Source organism: Drosophila guanche, unplaced genomic scaffold, assembly GCF_900245975.1.
Source record: "Drosophila guanche unplaced genomic scaffold, DGUA_6, whole genome shotgun sequence".
NCBI classification, from domain to species: Eukaryota; Metazoa; Arthropoda; class Insecta; order Diptera; family Drosophilidae; genus Drosophila; species Drosophila guanche.
In genome coordinates this window covers 3,855,201-3,880,460 of record NW_022995753.1, presented here as the reverse complement: position 1 = coordinate 3,880,460, position 25,260 = coordinate 3,855,201, and the positions used below count along the sequence as shown (strand labels likewise).

General features: G+C 50.2%; 1 protein-coding gene across 1 annotated transcript in view; it reads right to left on the bottom strand.

Annotated features, from left to right (window-relative positions):
- Nucleotides 1–857: 857 nt before the first annotated feature.
- The window catches only part of LOC117588387, a 45,762-nt gene continuing 21,359 nt past the window's right edge, over nt 858–25,260 (bottom strand). Inside the window, 5 exon segments of the mRNA XM_034279615.1 lie at nt 858–2,636; nt 2,639–6,340; nt 6,414–6,542; nt 6,951–7,244; nt 17,403–17,495. Coding sequence (XP_034135506.1) covers nt 1,737–2,636; nt 2,639–6,340; nt 6,414–6,542; nt 6,951–7,244; nt 17,403–17,495 — 5,118 coding nt within the window. The 3' untranslated portion in view covers nt 858–1,736.

Genomic DNA, 25,260 nt, shown 5'->3' with positions numbered 1-25,260 from the left:
ATGATACAAACACTGGTATCTTAGCGAGATACTTTCTATTTCCAGAAGCTCTTTGAACCCGGTTAAGCTCTGAATTAAACATGGAATAAATCGAATCCGATTGTGAGAATATTTGAATGCTGATTTCTGGTTATATATATATATACAGCTATATATACAGTTCCAGAAAAAGAGGAGTTGACAGAGCTACCACAGCTGATCAGTAGGGAGGGCAAAAGATCCATTTTGCGAGCTACCGAATATGAAAGTGAAGGCACTGCCATAAAGCGAGCGACAAGTGATCCATTTACATATAGTTTTTAGATATCAATTCGAAGGCCTTACCTTACATTTACAATTTACCATACATTTACATTATACATTCACTGCTGTGTAATATACAGGGCATATCTACCTGGCGACCTCTGCCATAAATTCATTTTTATATTATACATATATTTACTCTACAATATTTATTACATACCATGTAGCACTTAACTTGAAGCTCTACATACTTCTTACATGAATTCTACATGCAGACATATTTGATACACAAAAGGCGCCATCTACAGCTACGTAGCCTGCGCATAATTTTCGTTAAATTTCAAGCAAAAACTGTAATATTCAAAATAAAATCCACCACCAAAATAAGAACACTTTCCATATTGTATTTTGTATGTTTATTTTTAGAAAAATAATTCTTTAGCATTCTTTTTGTGGATGCTAGACATCTCTTTTCTCGTCACTCGTTTTCTGCAAAAGAGAAATTGTTTATAAAAAAAGTATTATTAAGTGTAGTTAATTAGGACGACTTAATAACTATAAATACACAAAATCGTTCAAATGCATTAAAGAAACTCGGAATAAAAATCCCTTTCTGATTGTCGGTAAATGCTATTTAAGTACAAAGATAAAAAAAAAAGAATGTAATCAAAATCGTATGCTTCGAAAATAATTTAAAGTAATACTTAAAAGTAGGCCTAAGTCTAATATATAGAAAAAAAAAAGATTTGAGATGCGAGTGTCGTTGGACAACAGCTCACAAAAGGAAGCTCAGCGACTGAGTTTCAAACTTCTGGCTAACCATATGAATAAAATGGATCGAAACACGGATCGATACGGCTATAACTATCAAATAAGAAAATATTTATGATAAAGAACAAAAAAAAAACACTTATGCGGCAGCGAGGGGAGGGGCTGGCCAGGCTGGGGGTGCTTGGATGTTGTTTTTTTCGGGGAATGCATTGATCCGATGTTCGAAGTTCGATGTTCGATGTTCGATGTGTAGCGACATTTGATGTTCGTTTCCTTATTCGTGTGGTCGGGGCAAGTATATATGTATGGGGCGAATGTATATATATGCTTGTGTGCGTGTGCCAGGGAACATTGATGTGTGTGCATGAGTTTGTGTGGGTCCGTGTGTGTTGGTATGGGGCGTGGGGTGGGGGCACAGTTGGTACTTCTCATGTGGAACCATAGAAGGGACTGTGCGGGAACCTCCAGTTTCGTCCTCTTTCATCCTCCGCCTGGCAGCGAGCTTCCTTCCTCTCCTCCTCCTCCTTCTTGTTTTACAACCTACAACCTATTTACATCCTGTGCGGATCCTTAGGGGGCGACGTGGCAGCATTGCATTGCTTGAGATTAACAGTTTCCATGTACGGCTAGAAAGTTACACTAGAGACAATCGTGGTCCCGGCAGTGGGTGTGGGCGGGAGTGTGGGTGTATCTGTGGTTGTGGCTGTGGGTGTGGGTGTGCATCATCTGCGCTGGTTCAGCATCTGCAGATAGTACTCGCAGTTGGTGCAGTAGACGGCGGGCGCAATCACATGCCGCTTGCGGCACAAATTACACTCCACGGCCTTGGCCGAGGCCTTCACGATGGCATTGTTGTAGACGCGGGTGGGTATGGCTGTGATGGCCGCCGGCGTTGTGCCAGGAGCTAATGGGCCTGGGCCGGCCGACTCGGGCAGTCCATTCTGCAGGGCCAACTTGGTTTGAGGCGGCGGCGGTGGCGGTGGCAGGCAATCAACTTCGCCCTTGGTCCCTGGCTCAAAGCTGACCTTCTTCTGGACAGGTTTTCCATTGGCAATAATCAGCTGCTGCTGCTGTTGCTGTTGGGCTGGCAAGGGGTAGTAGGTTCCGCCTGGTTGCTGGTAGCCATGTGGCAGTGGCACACGCTGATAAGGCGAAGGCAGCGGCACTTGCTCGTTGGACGATGCCTGGCCATTGCTGAAGTATCCCAGGCTCAGTTGCGGCGATGCCTGTTGGTGCTGCTGTTGCTGCTGTTGCTGTTGCAGCTGATGTTGCTGATGTTTCTGCAGATGCACCGAGTAGGTTTGTGGCAACAGATGAGGATGATGCAGTGGCCGGGGCATGCTGGTGTACTGGGCATCGATCTGGTGCTGCTGTTGCGCTTGCTGTTGCTGTTGCTGCTGCAGATGTTGCTGGCTGACGATGCCACTCATGCTGGTGCGATGTTGTTGCTGCTGCTGTTGCTGCTGCTGCTGGCGGTACATTTCCTGCTGTTGCTGTTGCTGTTGCTGCTGCTGCTGCTGTTGCTGTTGCATTCTCTGCACATATCGCTGCATGTCCGTGGCCACTGGTCTTCCCAGCATGGGCGAGGGCTGCTGCNTTGCAGCTGTAATTGTTGCTGCTGCTGTTGCTGCTGCTGCTGTTGTCGTGGCTGTGGCTCCGTCTGCAGTCGGAGCATGTTCTGCTGCTGCTGCTGGATCATCTGGGCCGTTACCTTCTCGTTTGGGTGCTGGGCGGTGCGCAGAACACGCTCCAGTATCGGATTGGGTATAAAGTCATCATCCTCCTCATTGCCGGCGGTTGCAACGAGTATCACCTGATCGCAGAACGACACGCTCTTTTTCTTCACACGCTTTGGTGGTGCACCAGCACCAGCACCAGAACCAGCCCCAGCACCAGCGGCGGCACTCTGATTGAGTGTCTGCTGCACCATCGAGTTGAGGAGCTCCACCTCGCGTATCTCCTCGGCAATCTGCGACTGGGACATCTCGTACTTGGGCTTGGGCAGCATCAGCGGTAGAGAGGCGCGCGATGGTCCGGCACAATCCACCTCATCAGCGTCGATCTTCGCCTGACTGGGCAGGCCGTTCATCTGGGTGCGTGGCTGGGCGAGGAGTTCCTGCGAGGCGTACGACCGAATGGTGGCCGTCTGCTCGAAGCGATGCGCCAGATCGCGGACACTGCTCGGGGAGGAGGCCTCCAGCTTGCGTTGCATCGATCGCAGATCGGCCGATTGCTTGGCCTGCAGCTCCTTCAGCCAATTGGCGTCCACGCTGTTGCCTGCGCTCGCTCCTGCTCCTGCTCCTGCTCCTGTCTGCTCCTTGCGCAGCTTTAGCAGATGTTGGCGCTGCTGCAGCTGGGCCAGGATGCTGGTGGTGCCCTCCAGCGAGTCCAGCTGCTGCTGCCGCTGCTGCTTGTTGGCCGCCTCCAGCTGCTGCAGCTGGCTGAGCTGCTGATTCAGCGGCTCCAGATCGAGCTCGGGTGGCGGCGGTGGCGGGAAGTCCTCGCTGGCCTGCCGCGAGTGGCAAACTGAGTGCGGCGGACTCGGATACGGGGGCAGCTCCATCGGTGGTGTCAGTGGCAGTGGCAGTGGCAGTGGCAGCTCCTCCTGCCCCATGCCCAACATTTGCATATCCTTCAGCGGACTCTGTTCGGAGTGCACCTGGGCACAGGTCGTGATTATGGTCTGGCAGGAGTCCTCGCTTATCGAGGTGTTTGAGCTCATGGCGGAGAGGTTCGACAGATTGGCCTCGTGGTGGAACTGCTGCTGCTGATGCTGGTGGGGCGTCAGGGCGGAGCTGGTCCGCATGGGTGGGGGCGGTGCCACCTTGGGCACGGGCATCGTCAGCTGCCGGCCGCTGCCGTGGAAGCTTTTTCGCATCAGTTTGCTTCGCTCCAGATTGGGATTCGGATTGCTGCCGCTGCCTATGCCATTGCTGTTGCTGTTGCTGTTGCCACCTGCCACATTGTTGTGGCACGGCCCAGTGCCGGGATAGTCAAAGTGACCCTCGGAGATGTAGCCGCTCATGGCGAGGGCGTGCTTGCCCAGACCCACGGCGCTGTCGTCCACGGAGCTGCCCATGAGGGCGACCACGGATGTCGGGGAGCACGGATGGTGCAGCTGCAGGTGATGGTGATGGGCACTGACCGCTGGCGGGGCATCGTCCACGGCCTCGGTGAGGTCGGGCATGGAGCGATTCTTGCGGCGGATGAGGCCGCCCATGAGCAGCTTGCGGCGGATCTTGTGCTGCTTCTTGCCGCTCTTGTCCTTCTCCTTCTTCTCGTCCTTGTCCTCCTTGTGCTTCTTCAGCGTGTCCTTGGCATTGACCAGCAGCGTCTCCGTCAGCGAGAACTCCCTCGTGAGCTTGTTCCGATCCTCGCTGCGGCTGCGCTTCTCCTTCTCCTTCTCCTTGTCCTTGTCCTTGTCCTTGCGCCCGAACAGAGAGCGACTCTCACGCTCCGGCTTCTGGCTGCTGGCCGGACTGCTGGCCACCACCTGCTGCTGCTCGTACTCGATGGCATTGTCGTCCATGCCAACAGAGCCGGAGGCGGATGCGGCTGCGGCGAGTGCCTTGAGCGGACTCTTCCGCTTCGGGAGCGTCGCGTAGATCTCAATGCTCTTGGACACGGCGCTGGGCAGGAGCTGCTGATGGTGCAGCTGGATCTGTTCCTTCTCCAGGGTGCGATCCTTGCTGTTCTGCCGGACGTGCTTCACGCTGCTGGTGCTGCCCTCCCGCATGTGCTTCAGCTCGGGCATCGCCTCCGACTCGGCACCCTTCTCCACCAGAATGCGCCGGTGCAGGCTGCGGGCACGCATCACGCACGTGTTGTGCTTCATCCGGGCAAAGGTCATCGTGTGTGGGTTGCTGTACGGCGCATCCATGGCGGCACGTGCCCGGCCAGCGGCCGCGTTGCACAGCACCAGGGCCGTCTCCAGATCGTGCGACTCCTCCACGATGCGGGACTTCTCCAGCAGCTGATCCGCCTCGTGGCAGAGCTTCTCGCAGTCCCCGGACAGGGCCATGCCATGGCCAACGCCAACGCCAGCTCCCACTGCTGCGGCAACATTGCCAGCTGCTGCAGCGCCCATGCCCATGGCTGCCTCGGGTATCTTGGCCAGCTGGGGATTGAGGATATGCTTGGGCGGATACGAGTCCGTGGAGCTCAGCGAGAACGAGTCATAGCCCGGGTCGTAGGGCAGTCCGTGCCGCGTGGGACTCTGCGGCACCGCTGCCACACCCCGCTTGGCCACCATGTACAGATAGGGATTGTCCAGCGTCGTGGAGCTGGCCGAGCTGGCGCTGTTGCGATCCCCCGACCAGTTGCCGGAGTCGCGTCTGCGCGGCTGATTCAGGTGCTCGGGCATGGTCAGGCCATCGCTGGGCGGTGAGCTGCCGTTGGAGGCGTGGCCGGAGCTCGACTCGGCGCTGTGGCTGCGCTGCAGCTGAAGGTGCTGCCGTCGTGCCAGCTGGGCGCTGAGCATCGCCTCGATGGGCTTCCGATTGAGGAAGCCGCCGTCCTTGTCCGCACTCGAGGTGGACACAGCGCCACTTCCGGCACTGATCTTGTCCTGGATGACGCTGAGATTCTGGTACTGTGCACTCAGGACATGCTCCACGGTCTTGCGGCTGATGTAGGCATCCGTCTCATCGGTGCCCGCTGCCATGGGCATGGCCATGGGCATGGCCATGGGCATGGGCATGGGGAAAATGTTCTTCTGGATGACACTCAGATTCTGGTAGTCATTGGTGGGCGTGCGCAGGGGAGTGGGCGTGATGGCGCGTCGAGTGCTGCCCAGACAGGGCTTCTCCGGACTGGGCGTCACCGCCCGACGCACCACAGTCGAGGCCAGACCCGCCGCACTCATGGCGGAACCAGCTGGAGAGGGCAGTGAGCCGACAAGCGGCAGCTGGTCCATGCCCGAGGAGGAGCTGGACGGCTGGGGCACTGCGTAGAGCAGCAGCAGCGGCTGATAGCGGCCGCGACTGCACTTGTCCACGACACCCTCCCAGCTGGGACCCACCTCCTTGACGTTGGCATCGTCGAAGTAGACCCAGACCTTCAGCTTCGTGTGGAAGAAGAAGGTGGTGTAGTGCTTGCCGTAGTAGGAGACGATCCCCACCAGCTCGTGCTGCGCCTGCTGGGCCCAACGCTGCTCGCTGACCTGATGGAAGACGTCGGCCAGGCGCAGACTTGTGCCCACAGCCTTGAGCACGGCATGCACCTGATCGGCGGCCGGTCTCTCCGAGTCCCACACGATGCCAATGGAGACGACATCGGGACGATTGAGCAGCGCACGACGTATCCCAATCTTGGCTCCACACGTGTTCTAAGAGGAAACCCAAAGAGACGATGGACAATGAGTGGCTGTGCCTGGGTGTAGATCCTTTGGGTTTACTTACCGGACAATCGCGTATGTCGCCCATGTTGCCGGCAGCCCTAAGCAGCTGGCCGAAGCTCAACTGCTGATGGCTCTGCATGGCCAGGCTCTTCTGTGATGTCAGTGCCGAAGCGGACACATAGTGCACCATCTGTAAAGGCAAGACAGATCAGAACAGAGAACAAAACAGTAGTCCAGTCGGGTTCGGGTCGGGTTTGGTTATGGTCAAGGCGGAAGTGCGACTCCCACAGGCTTTTGCTTGGCACGTGCTGACGTAAGCCACAGAATCACAGATCGCAGATCGCATCACTGATCTGCACCTTTTAAGGGTCGACTCTACGTTGGTGTCTCGCAAACTGGTTCAGCGGCTTTTGCACTAGAATCTGCATCTGCATGGATCAAACCAGTTTGAGAGGGAATTGCGATCGGCCACGATCGGTTAACTGTTACCCAGATTGACGCCGGACAGGCAGTCTGCACAGAACAGTCGACAGTCTGCAGGTGCTCTAACTGTGATCTCGATCAACGATCGATTGTCAGTGGAGGAGGAGAGACTCACCTGCGTGAATGGTAGCTGCTCGGAGTTGGCACCGCACTTGCAGACACTCTGCTCGATGACACGCATGGCGAAGCGGCGATGGGCAATGCAGGCACTGGACTCGCACGAGTCCCCATCGTCCGACGAGATGTGCGAGTGGACGCGATGCAGCAGCAGCTCAAAGCACTCGGCAGCATCGCCCAGGCAGCCCAGGGGGAAGCGTCGCCCAGCCAAGGGTCCACTGGCCAGTGCACGCCTCAAGGGCTCCGGGCAGAGGGCCGGCTCCGAGCTGGTCTGCAGCTGCTGGAAGAGTTCCTGTGTGGAGCAAAGGAAGAGCGGGATTAAGGCAGTGCTCAGAGTGGATCTTTGGGCATTTGCTAAGGCGGTTCCCCGTTTCTCTCTGACTTAAGTTTATTCCTAATCTATGCCCAGACTTACAATGACCGCATTGATGCAGCGATCTCGCTCCGCGGTTCCATTTCCGATTCCTCCACCGTGGCCGTGGCCGTGGCTGTGGCTGTGGCTGTGGCCGTGATTGTTGTTGTAGCCCAGCACTGCCAGCTCCACGCTGCTGGCCACCTTGGCCAGTGCACTCACCGAAGCCTTCTGCTTGCTCTGGCGCGTGAGAGTGGCCGCCTTGTGGCCACCACCCTCGACACCCGACTCCATCATCATCAGCTTCCGTGGACTGCTGCGTGGCAGTGTGCCACTGTTGCTAATCAGCTGATTCAGCTGCTGATGCGGGTGCTGATGCTGCAGCGGAGCGGCTATAATTGCCGATGGTGGTGCTGGCAGTCCAGCTGCTTGGCTTTGGCTCGGCGCTGCCGATGCCGATGCCAATGGCGATGGCGATGGCACCACATTTGTGGGCTCCTTTCGCTTGTAGCGAAACTTGATCATGTTGCTCCAATGGGCGGGGGTGTGAGCAGCTCCTTCCTCTGAACGATTGAGTTTCGCTGCGTTTCGTTTCGTTTCGTTTAGTTTAGTTGGGCATTTCACTGTGGATGGGATGGGGTTTAAATTGCTGAGGTCAGTTTCGCTGGAGACCTCTGGGAGGAGTAGGAAGCAGACTCAAAGGTTTTTGCCATTTGTTCGGGGGGGGAATTGGATTGTTTTCCCTTAGTCAGCGTCGAAGAGGGAAGTGCACCCCAACGTAGAACGGAAGTGGAAAAACAAATAAACAAAAAGCGAAGCGAAGCCCAAACAGAAATCGATTTGAACTCGGACTTCGCCCGCGGGCACGTGCCCTTGGCTGTGCGGAGACACCGATCCAAAGGGTTCTCTGGATAGATCGAAGAGGTGGCTCATTGCGACTCAGCTGCGACAGGTTCCTGGTCTCTTTGGCACACCCTAAACAATCATTTTAAGAAGCACAAAGAGTTTTTGGCATAGACTTTCGCTTTTGGTCTCGACCTCATTTGCCAGGCCGATCGCCGATCGCCGATCGCCGATCGAAAGTTTCGCTTCGCCACAAACCGGTCCAGACTCCGACTTGGACCTCAAAGTTCTCCACCTCCTGCAAACGACTGATAGCCATCCCCAAGCGGGCCAAAGTGCCAATGCAGCAGTTCGTGCACGTAAATATGTATGTACATAAACGAATGTACATAAATGTATGTATTTATGTACGGTCCACGCTGCACTCTAATGTTGCCACTTGACAACTGCTGACGCCTGGAAAATGAAGTCGCTCTGAATAGAACTCGACCCCAGTGTCAAGCACAGGCACAGCCCCAGGCATGGACCCAGTCCCAATTCTCATTCTCAATCCCAAAACGATCCCAAGACCCAAGACACGAAATGACGCCATATGCGACATATGGCTGAGACACTCTTGGGCTAAGTAAAACGCCTTTTTGTTCGCTTTTTGCTTTTGCTTTTGGTTTTGCTTTTGTTGCCGCTGCCAATTACAATTGCTTGGCCAAGAGCAACAACAGCAGTCAGCTCAGAAATAATGCTGATGTGTGTGCAAACATATGGGATATGGTCGTAATAGTACTCGTACTTTATATGGACATGCGATACCTGGAATCGTATTGGGAATCGGCACAATTAACACTTGTCAACTGGCGCAAAGTGGCCCCACAAAAGTGAGTTCATCATTCGGCAAAGGTGAGTGAGGGAAGTGAAAGCCAGTCCCGAAATATGCATGAGAAATGTCCCAATGTTGAAGCGCAACTGTACTGCTTCCAGGCGTAAAACGAAGCGAGAATAAACATTCCGAAAGTAGTTGAACAATCTATTGGGAAGCCCTTCTTTGGCCACAAATTGCTGTGCGTCAGCAGATGGCTGGCGCTTGGCCACACACGGAGAGACTCGCCCAAAAACTGAATCAGAGTTGACTGCACTTTTTGTGACAATTGCGGGCAGGGAGGGTTCCAGGGCCAAGAGGTGAAAAAGTGTTTAATAAGCGGAAAAGCCAAGCGGAAGTTGTGGCTGGAGGAGCCAGAGGGAGACACTCCAATGATTTCCAGTTTTTACTTTTTTCCCTAAACAGGTGGAGTGTGGGGAGGGGATTACTGTTGTATAATTGCCCATTCATTGGACAAAACAGTTGCATTTTAATTAGTTTAGAGCAATGCACTTGGGCGTCTGAAAATGTAGCGTCACGCTCTTTAATTTCCATTAGCCGAGTGCCAGCAACCCAATTCGATGTCCCAAGCCCACAGACCATCATGGACCATGGACCAGGCAACTTTGTTGCCACACCACGGACAACGAGCAATGAGAGTGTGCAATTAGTTGGCCAATTAATTGAGCAACAATTGCCACGAAGGGCCATAGGAAAAATGATATCTTTTCGAGAGGATCTTCTAAAGGAAACTCTAATCATTTTTCTACTCATTTTCCTGCACGTCTTAATGTTGAGTTTTGAGTCAAATTTCAAAATTTGTAAATTGAGTTTGCACTCGAAAGGGGAACTTGTAGTCCTTGAAACATGGCTGGGCACTATTTATAGCTCTTTGCGCACCTCAATCGAGCGCAACACACACACACACACACAAACAAAAGCAAAAAGATACAGATACAGATACAGATACAGACAGACAGCTGGCTGCAGATACAAAGATTCGAGAGCGGGTTTCAGTTTTGTTTTGTATTTGAAATGCAAACAAGTTGGAAACAGCAGTTGGCCTGCATGCTAAAGCGTTTCATTTATTATTATTACTATTATCATTATTATTGCTGTCTTTTGTTGAAGTTGTTGCTGCTGGAAGTCTCATGATTTATGAGCATTAATTGTTAAGCCACAAGCGGGGGCCAAAGCGCTCGGCTCGAAGCGAATTTTGTTTGTTTTTTACGGCCAAAGTGTTGTGCCGCTGCTTCCGCAATTACAACGGCAACAACAGCGGCAGAATAACAGCCAGAACTGACCTTTTTCCCAGAGCCAAAGATTGAGAGATTGAGGAAAATGCAAGCAAGAGACCAGTCAGCAGGGTGGCAGGGGAGGGACAGAGAAAACTGGCAAGGCCCAGGGCAAAATGTGAGAACCTGAACACGTGCAACCTGCCACAGACAAAAGGATGCTTGAAAGAAAAACGGAGAAAAATCTCTGAAAAAAAAACCCCGAAAGATGCACAGATATGGCCAAAGAAGTGGCAATAGAAGTAGAAGGGGCAAGCGAGACTCAGGTAGACAGGTGACCGGGCCCAGCCTTGGGCCGCACGACGCACGACGCACGACGCACGTGAGGCGGCTGCCAATCGTTCAACTTGGGGGCTAATGGCTCTTTTACATATGCCAGACATGCGCCAGCATTTTGAGAATTAGCCATAAATACGCATATGTACTATAGCTCCACGGAGTGCTGGCAACAAGAATTTAACGCATTAATATGCTGGCCCCACAGACACAGAGTCGAAGTCGAAGTCAAAGTCGCTGCCAAAGACGTTGAAATCGATGATGAAGATGATGATGGCTGGCGGTGGCCAGGATGGTGGAGTAATGATTGTGACATATGCCCCAGCGTGGAGACGCGGCCTAAAGCGGAGTTTGTGGCCCAAGTCTTTCGTTGGCTTTGGATTGGGACTGGGACTGGGACTGGGATTCGGTTTCGGTTTCGGGTTGATGGCTTGCATTTCAAGTGGGGGCGGAGACCAGTTGGCCTGGCCCCAGCACTGAGTACTGGTTTTTATGGCCTGGCAAATGCAAATTGAAAATGCAAAGTGCCCAAGCGACCCACACTCCCGGCTCGACTCCCTCTTCATTGGCCCACAAATTGCACTTAAATGTTAGCTAGTCTTTCTCTCTCTCATACGTGTGTGTGTGTGTCTGTGGGGGGAATATCGCGTGATTCTCTGGACTTTCCCTAGGGAAAGACAATTGGCCTGAGAAGCCAGCCATGGCACTCTTTAGAGCTTTGCGAGCTGTGAGCTGTGAGCTGCGTGCGATGCGCAGATTAATCTTTAATAAGCAGCATAAATGCATTAGGAGAGTGCCCACTGTACCAGCGTTGGTCCCCCAGCCGGTTTCTGCCACAAAGGACAGGGGCATAGGGGGTTCTGCTGCTCACATTTACATACCAAAAGATGCCTCACAAAAGGCCAAAACACTGCTGCGGCTGCCAAATTGCTGGAAACAAGTTAGCGGCTGGCTTAGTGGCTCAGTGCGCGTACCGCTATGGACCCACATGGCGGCAGCGCCGAACGAGAAGACAAAACAAAGGCAACCGAGCCAATGGCTATAACTGGATATCGATTAGAGTTTCGGAGCCTAGAGATCGGAGATCTAAAAACTCGAAAACTATGCAAAGCAGCCAAGAGTTCTCATCCCAAATCTGGCATTGTGAAACGATCCACAAAGACTTCTGTTAGACGATCAAACAAACTTCCCTTGAAAGTTGAGCAAACTTTGATCTTCCATAGATCCCAATCGAACTGCTTCCCGGAGGCAAACCTTGTGTGCTTCTATGCTGCATCTTTGCACAACTTACGCCGGCATTATAATAGGGGTATTCATGTATTCCAGGCTCGATTCTTCGCTGAGTTATATCCGAATGGCTGCTCCAGCTAAAAGGCACTTTTGCACATTTGCCAGTCAAACAACTTGTTGTTTTTGTTGGTCGTTTTTCTTTTTCTTTTTTGTTTCTTTAACTTTTGTCGAACTCTTCAACTTTTGTCAGGCACGGGCACACACACTCCAAACTTGAAAAAAAACAACAACAAAACGAGATATGATTGAAATCAGCGTTTTTTGCCGCGCGCGCGATATTTTGGATTCTCGATTACTGTTTCTACTGGTGGCTGCGGCTGCGGCGGCGGCGGCGGCGACTGGCTGGATGGTTGGATCAAACACGTCCGCACTGTCTCGCGACTGAAACTTGTTTAAGCCGCAGCCGCGACTGCTGCTGCTGCCGCTGTCGCTCGGTTTTCAGACCAGACCCAACGAAAGAGCGCGTCGTCGACAAACAAAAGACGTTTTCGGGAGAGCGAGAGAGACGGGGCAGGACCAGTTATTGCGAGACGAACAAGAACTTCTGGCAACAACAACAACAACTACAACCATCGACTTGCTGGCCGCGCTCACCTGAGCAAACTCTGAGCCGAACCGAACACGAAACGAACACCAAAACAGGGGGAGTTTGTCTTGTAGTAGGGCAAACAGGTAAATGTCTTGGGTGAGCAGGTAAACGACAAGTCTGCATGTCGCTCTCTCTCAGCTCTCTGGCTCTCTCAGCCACTCTTTGTGCGTTTGTGCGACAGGAGTCACCCTGTGCTTGGCTGCCGAGATTTGCCTTAATTCAAATGACAAATGCAACCAGCAGATGAAAAAAGAAAACGGCGAGCGGGAACTAGAACGGGCAGCAAATGAAGTGGCATCAGGATCAGCAAGTAGAATTGTACCAATCATCTTAAAACTTAGATAATAGCCGTAGAACCCGTTTTGTGCCCAAGCTTTTGGAGTCGTCTGTGGCCATGGTTTGAGTTGGAAGATGGCAGAAGTCAGACTCCAACTCCAACTCAAACTTAAGCTCAAGACAGTGACTCAGAGCTGTAAGCGGAAACACGAGCAACTATTACCGCATGTCAGTGACGCACTAAATATCACCGCTGCCCAGCAACCCGCTGAAATTCACAAGAAAATCCCAAATAAATTGAACCGACTCCAACGACAACAAAAAAACATCAATGCCCAAGGTTCACCCACAAAAACAACGAGCGAGGGAGCATCAAAAACGAAACCGATAATAAAAGACACACAAAACACGAGGGTACCAAAATTTAATTTTATATCTTCAGATTAAGCGGCTGCGGAGGGGGGGAAAGAGGGATTTTAAAGTGGGGAAAAGTAAGCCACGTTCCAATGCACGTTATCGTGTCACTGTTGGTTATCCCGCTCTGCCACTCCGACATGCATGTCGGACACATACACCAACAAAAACAGGGAAGATGCACTCTCCTCTCCTTGCACTCGGTATTTGTATCTGAATACACTCTTGCGCAAGATATTATTATCTTCATGAGACGTTTGCGCATTAAAGGGAGCGCGAGCCCCAAAAATTAGACATGCACACATATGAATGTACATGATCTTGAAATTGCCAAAATGTGTGTCACATGCAGCTCCATGTGTTTTGTTGCAAGCCAACACTCCATTCTGAAGCTCCAATTGTATCAATCGGTATGAAGTACTCGCCAGAAAAGCTCTGAATGCGAACAAAGTTCACAACAACGTCTCCATTTAGCCTTTCGCTCGTATTTTTAGGTGTCTGAGCTTGAACACTTCTATTTTCATGACTCAAAGCTGGGCGACAGCTAAGGCGAAGAAGCTGCAACTTGAGCGGCAGTTCAAGTTGGAGTTGGAATCGGGTTCGGGCTTGGGCTCGTGTTCGCTGCATGACTCATGCAGGGACTGTAACTGTGGCTGTCTCTGTGTTTGCATCGTTGTAAAATTGATTGATTGGACAGCGCGAGCCACAGTGGCGTCTGACAGCAATAGGGAGAGTGGGTGATGGAATAGAAAAGTAATTCCAAGAGTTAAAGAACTTAAATGTTAATCATTAACAAGGTAGAAATATACCACTAATAATGAGTAAAAGATCAGCGATAATAATATGCTCCACTGTTCATCGGTGTAGAATATCTTTCTTTCATATTAATTCAATTTATTTCTCCTCACCGCACAAGAGGCAAACTATTTTGATGGATTGGTCTGAAGAGTTTTGTAGATACCATCCAAAACGACAAAAGGAATAACCCATGGACCAGGAAAACTATCGAATAATTGATGACAGAGTTCTGTGACAGAGTTTGATTGAATTTCTCTTCAGAGTTGAATAGATTATGGTATGGAAGTATGGGTCTTTAAAAGCAACCTTCAGATGGCACGTCGCGTGCATAAATTCGAGGTAAAAAAACACAGAAATCAAAATGAATTTAATAATAAAGTGGAAGAGCAAGCTAAAGCGGCAGTCGAGTATCTGATCTTGGGGAAAAGTGATTCATTCAACTTGTGGAAGTTGTGGATGGAGATGTAAATGGGTTGTGGATCTGATGGGCATTTCAATTAGTCCGCACTCTGGGACCCATTAGCACCTGTTCTACCCTGCTCGTGCCCAACGATTCGCCGCAACGCCCCGCCCCACTCCACTGGGCCCACCTTTGTTCATGTTAATTTCGTTTTTATGGCCGCTTGAGCAGAGCAAACAATAAACCCGAAAAAAATAACCCAAGAAGAGCCACAAAATGCATCAAAGGCTGCACTCTCTCGAAAAGAGCAGAAACGTTGTTTGCACTTACTTAGATACGTTCGAGATTAAAGCGAACCCACAGAACACAGAACACCAGAACAAAATCTGGAGTATCCATGTGGACAAAGAGCAAACAAAGCTTAGAGGGGGAAGACAAGCGATAAGAGTGCGCGATGGAAATGGTGGATGGAGCGGGAGCTGGAGCTGGAGAGCGCTTCAGGAGAGTGCTTATCAAAGTGGCACACGATCATCCATCTATCCATGCATCTGCCTCATCATTGCGAGTATCTATGAATTGTATCTACCTCTGCATGATCGTTGAGATTGATCTGTGGACAAAGGGCTCTTTCCCGAGAAGAGGACCTGCTGGCATTGTCTGGCTTCCATAATGACTTTGTCCTCGCTTTGTCACTGTCTTTGCTTCGATTTTGCAGCAGGATTCTCGATGGGAATTGTGCATTGAGGCATGGCCAGATGATGTCGCGACGTTTGCTCATCAAGAACTGTTTCTTCTGCTTCCCACTCCACCCAATACCATTCTGAAGTGAAGCATATAAAGTGAAACACAATCAACGAGCGGGAAACGGTCAAAGCGATCGCAATCGTGGGAGTTTCCCACCAAAAGGGGCCAATGTCTTCTGCTTTTCTTAGTCAAACTCCCACTCTGACGATTTTCATAATTAAATAGTCTTTGCCCTGTCTTTCCCGCGGGCTGCTACGACCACTAGCTGCAGCGTTGGTGGTGGAAGCAAAATTAATTTAACCCAAGAGCGACTCCACTCAAGCGAGCAGCGACAAGTGGCAGGGCCAAAAAGAGACACCCAAAGAAACGAGAACCGGGAACCGGGAACCGGGAAGCGACCGAGAATCCACAACCAAGAACCAAGCATAATTAATGCAAAAAGACAAAAGTCTTTGCTCCTCCCAAAGCCCCAGCCCACACCCAACCACTTCGCAGCGGCTTCTCTGGCAACCCTGCCTGTGTGTGTGTGTGTCGCAAACAAGTGGCAGGGGGGGCGACTACACTATGGCAACCCGAGACGTGGGCAGTGTGGGTTGGGGGGCGGCTAACAAAGCGTTCAAAGCAGTCAAAACAAAACAGGCAAACAAAAACAAAACTAAAAAAAGAAGCGACCAAAGAAGAAACTAGCAGCACCAGCGGCCAACACTTTCCACTTCGTCGTCGTCGTTGGTAGAACGACGTCATCAATGAGAGAGAGAGAGAGAGAGAGAGAGAGAGAACAGTGAGAGAGCAAGCGGCGGCAGTGCCGGGAACACCCTGTGAAACGTTGCTCAAAAGTACAGTCACGTCCGTTGCCTTTTGTCTTGACGTTAACTGAGTTTTTCCCGAACGTCACGAGTGTGTCGCTTGCCCACAGCGGCCTAACCATGGAAGATGCTCCTCAACCCAACAGCAGCAGCATCTTCTGCTGTCTCTCTCTATCACGCTCTCTCTCTCTCTCTGCCTCTTTCTTTCTTTCCCTCTGGCTAATGATAATGATGATGATCGTCTTCTGGTCTGGTTTTCTTGGCTTGCACAAACATTGAGAGGGTGACTCCAACACGGCAGCGACTCGTTTTCTGTATTCAGTTTTTCCACTTTATGGAAATTCTCGTTGTAGGAGTCCCACCCGATGCCTGGACGGGGGAGCAGAGTTTATTGACTCCTCAGAAGGATTTCGAATGGACATTTGCATAATTCGGCAAGCCGCTAAGCACATTAATCACCTTTTTCTTTGGGCGGCGCAGGAGCGTTGAAAGGTCGTCACGCTGGAGCGCAGTCCTGCGGGTCCTGTGCGGGGCGTGACCCTGGCAGCGGTCAGGACCGTGTGTGGATGGGGTGTGAACCTTACATGCCAGTTACAGGTAAGATCTCAGAATAACAGGCCCGAACAGGAGAGGGAAAACGATTCCAGATTGCAGGATTTTGGGCATTCCCCTGCACATCCTTTCTCAACTGCGCTGCAATTGTCTGGGCTGGGAAAATCAGCAACGAAAAGTGGAAAACCAAAAGAGCGGGAAGCGGTGGGTGCGTGTGAATAAATGTTTGCCGGGATCGGACAAGCCAAGACATCATGTTCCTCCACTCCATCACTCTGACTGGCTGGGCAATTAAGGCGAAGTGAAAGAAATCTGCTGTGGAAAATCTAAATCTTCAACTGCATCCCATCCAATGCCAGACGGGCGCACAGGAGAGTGGGAAAATGTGCAGACCCTGGCCGGCACCCGGCGCTTAATTACTTTATTTGTTTTAATTTCCGTTTAAGCCAGATATTACAGCCAAGAGAAAGATTACTTTCAGTGCAAATATCATAGGACTAAATATAGGAGCGGAGAAAGTGCAAAAATGAAGCGAAATTCATTGTCAGCGAATGAGATTCGAAGCCTTTAAATGTGCTTGGGTAAATTCTGTAAATTTGTATAATATTTTCAGCAACTGTAATGAAAACTTCTTGGCAGCAGATCTCTCAAATGCGTTTTCATAGTCGTTTTCCAGGTGATTTCTGTCATGAATTTCCTGCTGCATACTTTCGAGCGGGCAGCAAATAAAGAGCCAGCACAGCAGACAGTCCGCATATTTTCTTACATCCTAACCATTCTAACTATTTAATATAAATATGTACTTAATTTTAGTTTGAATATTACACACACAAAACACAAATTAAATGTAAGAAAAATAACTAAAATTAAAGAGCGAATCTAGGCTTAGCAAATGCCTCGTGGTTCGTGCACCCGCTAAGTGGGCTCTGTTCATTTCGAAAATTCTGTTGTTTCGAACTTACCTTTAGAGCGCAGAATATGCAGTCTTGGCCGCCGCATACATGCTGGTTCAGGCCTCGAAACGAACGTCGAAAGGCGTCCAAGTGCCACAAGACCTGCAAGAGAGTCAAAAACAGAGAGAGCGTGTGAGTTGGGGTAGACACTGACTGATGATATCTCTACAAAATCTCCGCTGAGTGTGTATAACAACAAGAGAGGCCCAGAACCGGTTAACTCGACGCCATCTTGCCAAAGATCTTGAGCTTGTCTGTGTGCGTGCGACGAGACTCAAGAGAGTGGCCGTTGCCCAAAAGTCGCGCCACAAAACTCTTCCCGCCGAGTGTCTGTGTGTGTGTGTGTGTGTGTGTGTGTCCAAACCCGTTTCGCATTCGGCCACAGCCACAAAACTGCAAAAGCCAAAATCTTGTCTGCTGCTCCAACTTCGACTTCGATTTCGATTTCGACTCTGAATCTGACTCTAACTCTGGCCGAGACTGGCTGGCCCAGACGGAGAGGAGAACCCGCCAGCCGAGTCTCCCTGCCAGCGCCAATCGTTTCTCCATTGCCTCGTTTATTTTTGGGCTTTTTCCACTTTTTGGCGGCCTTTTGTTAGTGGCGCGTTTCGTTGTGGCTGAGTTCAGAGTTCAGGCGACGAATCACGGCATTCGCAGGGCATGGATTCACATCTAGCCGCAGCCTATCGATTCCCGCTCACTGGCAACGTAGAGCTCGGGCGACCCGCTCGACTCCCTTCACTCTTTCTAATGGCGTGGCAAAAACTTCATTAGATTTGGAGCAGTTGGGAGCACAGAGCAAACCGGTTCACAGATTTGGGCAACCAACTGTCCGAGCAGCTGCATTGGGCCCACAAGTACCCAAAACTCTAGCCACCAGCCAGTTTTCGCTGCCTAAAACAAGAGCTTGACTGGCTGTACTCCTAGGAAAAATCACGCAGAAAGGCTACAAATAATTGACAATATTCATTGATTGCGGCTGAGAGCTAATACTCACTGCCAGCCATGCCTCGAAGCTACTTTCATTCCTTCCTTACCACTTCCCTAATCATTAGCACTGGCTACACAGCAAAGGGCGAGAAAGATCCCCGTCGAAGTGGATTTGGAGGCAGCTTTCGGGCCATGACTACACCTGCCATACCATAGGAAGAAAACAGAAGAGGAGGCAAAGGCATTTCCTGTCGTTTTGGGCATTTACAAGCTAATTAATCCCCACATTGACGATGGCCAATTGACAGAAATTTGACCAAAATAGGAAGTAATTAGGGGGAACCCACCTCTGCCTCTCTCTCTCTCTCTCTTTGTCAAAACGGAAGATGTGGCTCTTAGCACGTGCCACCGTCGACTGCCCCACGCCCCCAGACGCGCCTACAAATGTTGACCAAAAATCGAACTGGAAATGCTTTATATGACAATATTGTTTGTGCTCTGTTTATGATTCGTGTGTGTGTGTGTGGGTGTGGGTGTGTGTGTGTGTGTGTGTGGGTGTGGGTGGGGGTAGCCCACGTGTTGCTGCAGCGGAAGTGCTTCGGACACTGTGGGTGGCCAGTGCGATGATCAGCGATGGATCTAATGCTATCATTTCAACCATCTATGCTTCAGATATTTCAATACATCTGAAGCTATTTATGCGCTAAATTCTGGTCTAAGCAAGGTTCAGTGAAGAGCCATCAACTGTGTGATTGATCCTTCTTGGTACCCGCTCTGCTCCGTGTTTGAATTATTTCTTTGGAAATTGCCAAACTGAGCCATGACTTGCGCGTCTTCGTCTTCGTCTTCGTAGCATTTCAGTTACATAAGCAGCTTAGAGCAGACGAGAAGAGCAGAAGAACTAGAAACGACAAAAGACTTGGGCGACAAACCACCAACTGAAGCCCGTACACTGCTTCTGCTGCTGCTTGATGTGTTGCACGTTGCTGTGCTGCTGACCAATGGCCGAAATGTGTGTGTTGTGAAAGTTCTGCACACATTGAAAGAGGGAAACATATGCCCAAAAGATTTCCCTTGCAAGCAGCCACAGCAGTGGAAGTGGAAGTGGCAGTGGCAGCGGCAGAAGAGAGCAAAGCGAAATTGAAAAAATAAATACTTCAACTTTTGATCATAATTTATGCTCAACCTGTTGCTGCTGCGGCTGTGGATATACACTTGCCAGCTCCGCTGGGGTATTAACATTTTGATCAGAGACACAATTTGTAGACAACATTTCTGTGGCTTTGTTGGCTGCCTAGCAACATTGGAAGCTGTTCGATTGGCACACAGCTGCGCATAATCAATCGCAGCCTCATTCGAATTGATTAGCATACTAGTTTTTATTAGCTGCCACTTGTCTATAAATAGTGAAATATTTTTCAAATTTGAATTATGTCCGTCCCATTTCCGTGCATCGAGCTGAGCGCCCTCCCCCGCCCGAGTGTCTCTTACTGGAGCGTAAAACAATTGCGGCACGTTGGGGTTTTAGTGCTTGTTGCAATGCGCTCGCCGACTGACATAATTAAGTTCAACCAAAAGCAGCCACGGAGCAAATTCAATTAAATTAAAGCGAAATGTTTAACCAGACTTGTGACAGACAGAGGGGTAGGGAGTATGGAGTGAGTCAGCATTCGGATAGTTCCCAGGTTCCCAGGATAAACAAGCACGGCACTCGGCAGTGGAAAAAGCGGAAAATGTGCGACTACAGCAGGTACCCAGGCACCATCACAATGCGCGCTGCATGGCAGATCCCTTCGTGGCTCAGGCATTATGCTGTCACGCTCACACAGATGCCAAGAGGAAACAAAGGATCTACGGCACCTCCTTCCACTGCGGCAGCCTCGAGTGCTGCACCCGCTGAGTGATATGGCATACAGGAAAGGAATGGATGACTGCTGCCATTTCCCATACCCAAATGCTGCTCCAGTTATAGTCACAGTCATCGTTGTATATCGTTTTTACTTGGTTTGTGCCTCGCATTTGCACCTTATGTAAGATCCATAAACGAGGCTGAACCACAAATGGTTCACTTTTCACTTCATGTTTTTCTTTCGCTTTAAGCTCCATGCCGCAGTGGGGTGTGGTGGGTGGGTATCGCTGATGGCTGGGCGTTTTGCAGGGGGAGTCGAGCCATGACAATCCCAAACGATTGGGCAAGGGTCGTCTTCAGTTACATGATTCAGCCTGACACATTTGCACATTTGATTGCCTCCCTGGAGCAGCTTTAGCTGACTTTAGTGTTTCTCCTGTCTCGACGAAGCAGCACATGATCCACATGCCATCCACATTTGCATCTCTGTGTGGCCTGTGCCTCAACCCTGCCTTAACCCTGCTCTGCCCTCGCCCTATCCCTTTCCCTTGAGCCGTTTTATTAGGCAAATGTGTGCCCTGCGCTTCTTGGAAACTCTTTTCTGATTTACCTAATCACTGCCCGCGCAGCACAGGTACAGTGCTTTCAAATGAGATTCCCTTTCTGGGGAAAATCCATACCCCCACGCATGCCGCATGCCGCGTGGCTCGGGGACAGGGACAATTATTTCATTTCTTTGGCGTTTCGTTTCTAACATTCGTCAACTGCAGTCGCGTGGGGGAGGGAGTGTGTGTGTGTGTGTGTGTCAGGGCAAAGGTTGCCGTTGCCGTTGCCGTTGCCGTTGTCGCAGTTGACAGTTAAAAATATTCGTGAAAATGCTTTTTTTTTTATAGCCACAGCGGCTGATGGCTTACTCGCGCTTGCAGAGCGGCACTTGAACCCCGCTGACCTTTGATGATTTCGGTTCTGGTTGTGGTTCTGGGGCTTTTCCTAGCTCTTACCTTGCACGTCTGAAAGAATGCCCCAATGTTGTTTTTGGCATTGATTGTGGCTGTTGTTGTGGCTGTTGCAGTCTGCACAGTCAATGGTTGTTGTTGCTGTTGCTGTTGCTGTTGTTGTAGCAGCAATTGTTGGGCAGCCAGTGGGGCATGCGGCAGTGCCGTCTTAATGGCCACCGTATCCATATTGAATGCTTAAAAAAGGGTATTCCCCGTGCTGTGAGATCAGCGCATGGTTGCTGTTGCTGTTGTTGTTGCCACTTGCAACTTCCGCAAGAAGAAGCCCGAAAGGGAAGTGTTGCGACAATCGTCAACCCTTTTTCGCTTACACTTCTTGGGCAACGGCTGCTGCTGCTGCTGCTGCTGCTGCTTCTATTTTTTGTGTTGCCTCCACTTCTGGTTCTTCTTCTTACGCCTCTGCCACTTTTTTTTTGTTCTTCTTTTTGCACCTGTTTGCGTTCACTTAACTAAACTTTATTCGTGGTGGCTTTCGTTGTTGTTGTGTGTGTTGAGGAAAAGCTTAAGTTGTTTTATTTTTTTTTTTAGTTTTCTTGCTTTTGATGTCACGCAAAACATAGACACTCAAAAGCGCAGCACTGGCAGTCCAAAAGTACTTCGCTGGATGCTGGACTAATAGTTTCATGCACAATTTTTACACACAGTTCAGATGCACACAAAAAAATGATTGTTTTTTTTTTTTATTTTGTATTTTTGAGCTGCGGCAACGGCGACTGCGCAACGGCGTCAACTGAGCGGTAATAACGCAGGCAGCGACCACAATTTCCCCTCGAAGTGGCTCGCAAGCGCGAACGGCAGCTCGCCCTGGGACATTCGCTCTTTCGCTCTCTCGACTGACACGTTTCGAGCGTTATTTCCCCGCCGAAGCGGCGCGGCTCGCATGCGCAAGCGGCAGCTCAAATGGGAAATTCCCGCCGCTAGATCACATGACTCTGGGACATTTCAAACATGTTCGAAGTGGGTCTCCAAAAGCATTGTCTACTTTCGGGTGCTTCGATTTTAGTCAGAGCATTTTGGGCCGATTTTCTAAGTTTAAACTTACATATTGGCCATGCACATATTTACGGTAAAATTAAAGGCAAACACTTTTAAATTAGCTCCAGTTGTATTCGTTGTATTCTTTAAACTAAAATCTTCAAGGCACCGCTGATAAAAATACCCATAAGCCCCAACGCGGGCATTTTACTCTCTCAAGCATATCTCTCGCGCAGCCAAGTTCGAGCGCGAACAAACAAAAAGGGAATTTTACTCTCTCAAACTTGTTGCTCGCGCTCGCGCTCGCGCTCTCTTCGAACTTGCTTGTCTTTGCCAGAGCTTGGAGCTTAGGGGCCACAGCTTGAAGCAAACTTGGGCGAAAAAACCAGAAATCTCCCAGCACTGCTTGCTGCAGACAGAGTCGCTTCACACAAAATGGCGGCCGTTAAGATCAGCATAGAAAACAGAAAAGTACGTAAATGAGAAAAAAGGTACAAAAGCGAACGAAAAGAAACACGTTTACGGGCTTAACGAGTTTTGCTGTTCCAAAACTCAACGTGCAACATCAGCAGCAGCAGCAGCAGCAGCCCAAAAAGGTAGAAAATCAAGAGAAACGCGAAAACAAAAACAACAACAAAATATTGTTATTGAGGTTGCCAAAGTGGGATGGCGGAGCAGAGGGCTTGGCTGCCGGGGGGGGGGAGACAGGTAGCGCGGGGGCAGATCATGATGTGTTTTTTTCTCTCCCTCTCGTTGGGTTCTTCTGCTGCGGCCACAATGGTCGTGATGGGGGCCCACTGTAGACCTGGAGGCTGCTGCTGCTGCTGCTTCGTTTTCATTTGATGCTTTTTCATCTCAGTCCCTGCATCTTCTTCACTGCCCGATCTTCTGCTGCTTTATCTTCTTATTGGGTTTTGTTTCGTTGTTGTTTTTCATGGCCCATTAAGCTGCATTGGCGCGGCTTTTGTTTTGGGGGCCAGCTCTGCCTTTTGCGAGAAATCATTGTTTATGTGGCACTCGAGGCAGTCAGGAGAATTTCGCGCCAAAAGCCACAGAAGCCAAGCCAAGAAGAGCTGCAGCGGCGGTTATAGCTGGACAGATGAGGATCCAGGCAGCTTATCATAAAACAAAGGAGAAGCGCAGACTGGGCTCAGGGTTTGCTTCTCCACCTCTGAACCCGGCATCAAAGTTACCCCCCCAACAGCCACGAACTGCCTTCAGGGAGAGATTTTGCTGTGTTTTAAACTGAAGAATTGAGCATTTTGTAGGACTCGACGCAAGGTCTGGCAATTATCATAATTTTGCACAATTTTTCTACATTTTGTGTGGCTTAGAGAACTGCCCACAAATTGGCAGTTGCATGCCACACACATTCTTGCATACTCTTTGATTAGCTCATGAAATTGAGCTGCATGTTCGGCAGTTGTGGATTTGCACTTGTCGCCACCTGCCTGAGCGACTGCCACATGCCTTCCACAGAGGCAGAGGTTTGTGGCTGATAATTTGCAATTTTGCATGCTTCATGCTGCTGCAATAATCAAAACAGCTCATTATGCGGTGGCTCTAACTGGGCGCAGTGGGGGCGTGGCCCTGGCCAGTTAGTGGAAGGTCGCCCAAAGCATGGCCCAAAGCATTGCATCGACATCAAGCGGTTGGGCAATTGCAACTGCCATAGCCAATGGATAGCCCAACAGGAGCAGAACTTATTGCCAATCTTTCCCGATGCAAAATGGAACCAGCTGCTTTTGCAGGATCGATGCTCGAAGGAGTCGCTTTGCAGCTGAAACTCGCCACTAAAAACTTAAAACTGAAGACTGAAACACTTAAAAACTGAAAGACCCGAACCAGAAACACCGAAAACGGGGCAGGGCAGCTGGCTTTCAGTTCGCAAAACTTTCAAAAGTCGATGGCGAACCTTGGATCGTGGCTGGGATAGTGGCTGGGGAATTGGCTTAGAACTTGGCTGTCAGCCAATTTATGTGCACAAATTAACAAGCCAAGAGGACAGAGAGAGAGAGAGAGAGAGAAGGAGAAAGAAAGGGTACAGCACAAGAGAGAGAGAGAGAAAGAAAAACGGCAGCAGAAAGGCAATCAAAAGGCTGCCACATAAATTTATGAGCAGCGTCAGGCCAAATCCCCAACTGTGGCCGTCCAAGGAGTCCGCGATGAAGCTCCCCAAAGGGCAGCAGCAGCAGCAGCAGGCAAGGGAGAGAGCGGAGAGAGAGAGAGGAAAGTGGCAGGGAGAGGCGCGTGCTGTGCCATAAAAGGGGTACGGTACGGGTAGGGATCAGCAAAACATGTAACCAGGAAAAGGAGCGGAGCCAAACGGCAACATAAACTGGTTCTCTGTTTTCTGTTGTTCTGCAAACTGCAACTGCCACTGCAACTGCACTTCCAACTTCCACTTCAACTCGAACTCTGAGTGCTAATGCCCCTCCTGCCCCCACACCACAGATCCTGCTGCTGCTCCTTGGCTAAATTTAGCACGAGCCGCGGCAAAGAGACATCAAGCCCAGCTGGCTGTAAGGGCCTGAGCCATCGTCTCTCCAAGTCTCCCAAATAGTCGCTTGGACTTTGTACGCTTTTGTTTTGTTGTTGTTTTTGTCTTTTTTCTGCCTGTCTTTCTGTTGACTGTTTGCTGTCTGATGTCTGATGTTGATTGTTGATTGTTGTTCCGATACCCTGCCCAGTGGGTGCTTTGATTTATGGCGAAGAGAATTTGCAACAAGAGGAGCACGGCACATCCCTCGGCAGTTTCTAGATACGAGAGCATATCCCAAGTTTCGGCTTTGCTTTTCCTTTGCTGTCTTTTACAGACACCCAACAGACACAACATGGAGCCATAGATGGATGGCTGGACACTGGAAACAGTCCGCTGAGGGTTGCCTTTCCACCAAAAGCCGTGTCAGCCTTTAATTTTGAATAGCGATTAGATAGATTAGTGTTTGTGCATTGCATTCTAAGATTGTTCCTGTTGGTCAAATTGGAACATTTGATGCGCTTTTTGTTGCTGCTATTTTCTCCATATTTGCCCTGAAACATTTGCTGCTTCGAGGAAGTCAAGGAGCAACCCTCTTTGGCAGAACTCTGTGCCCAA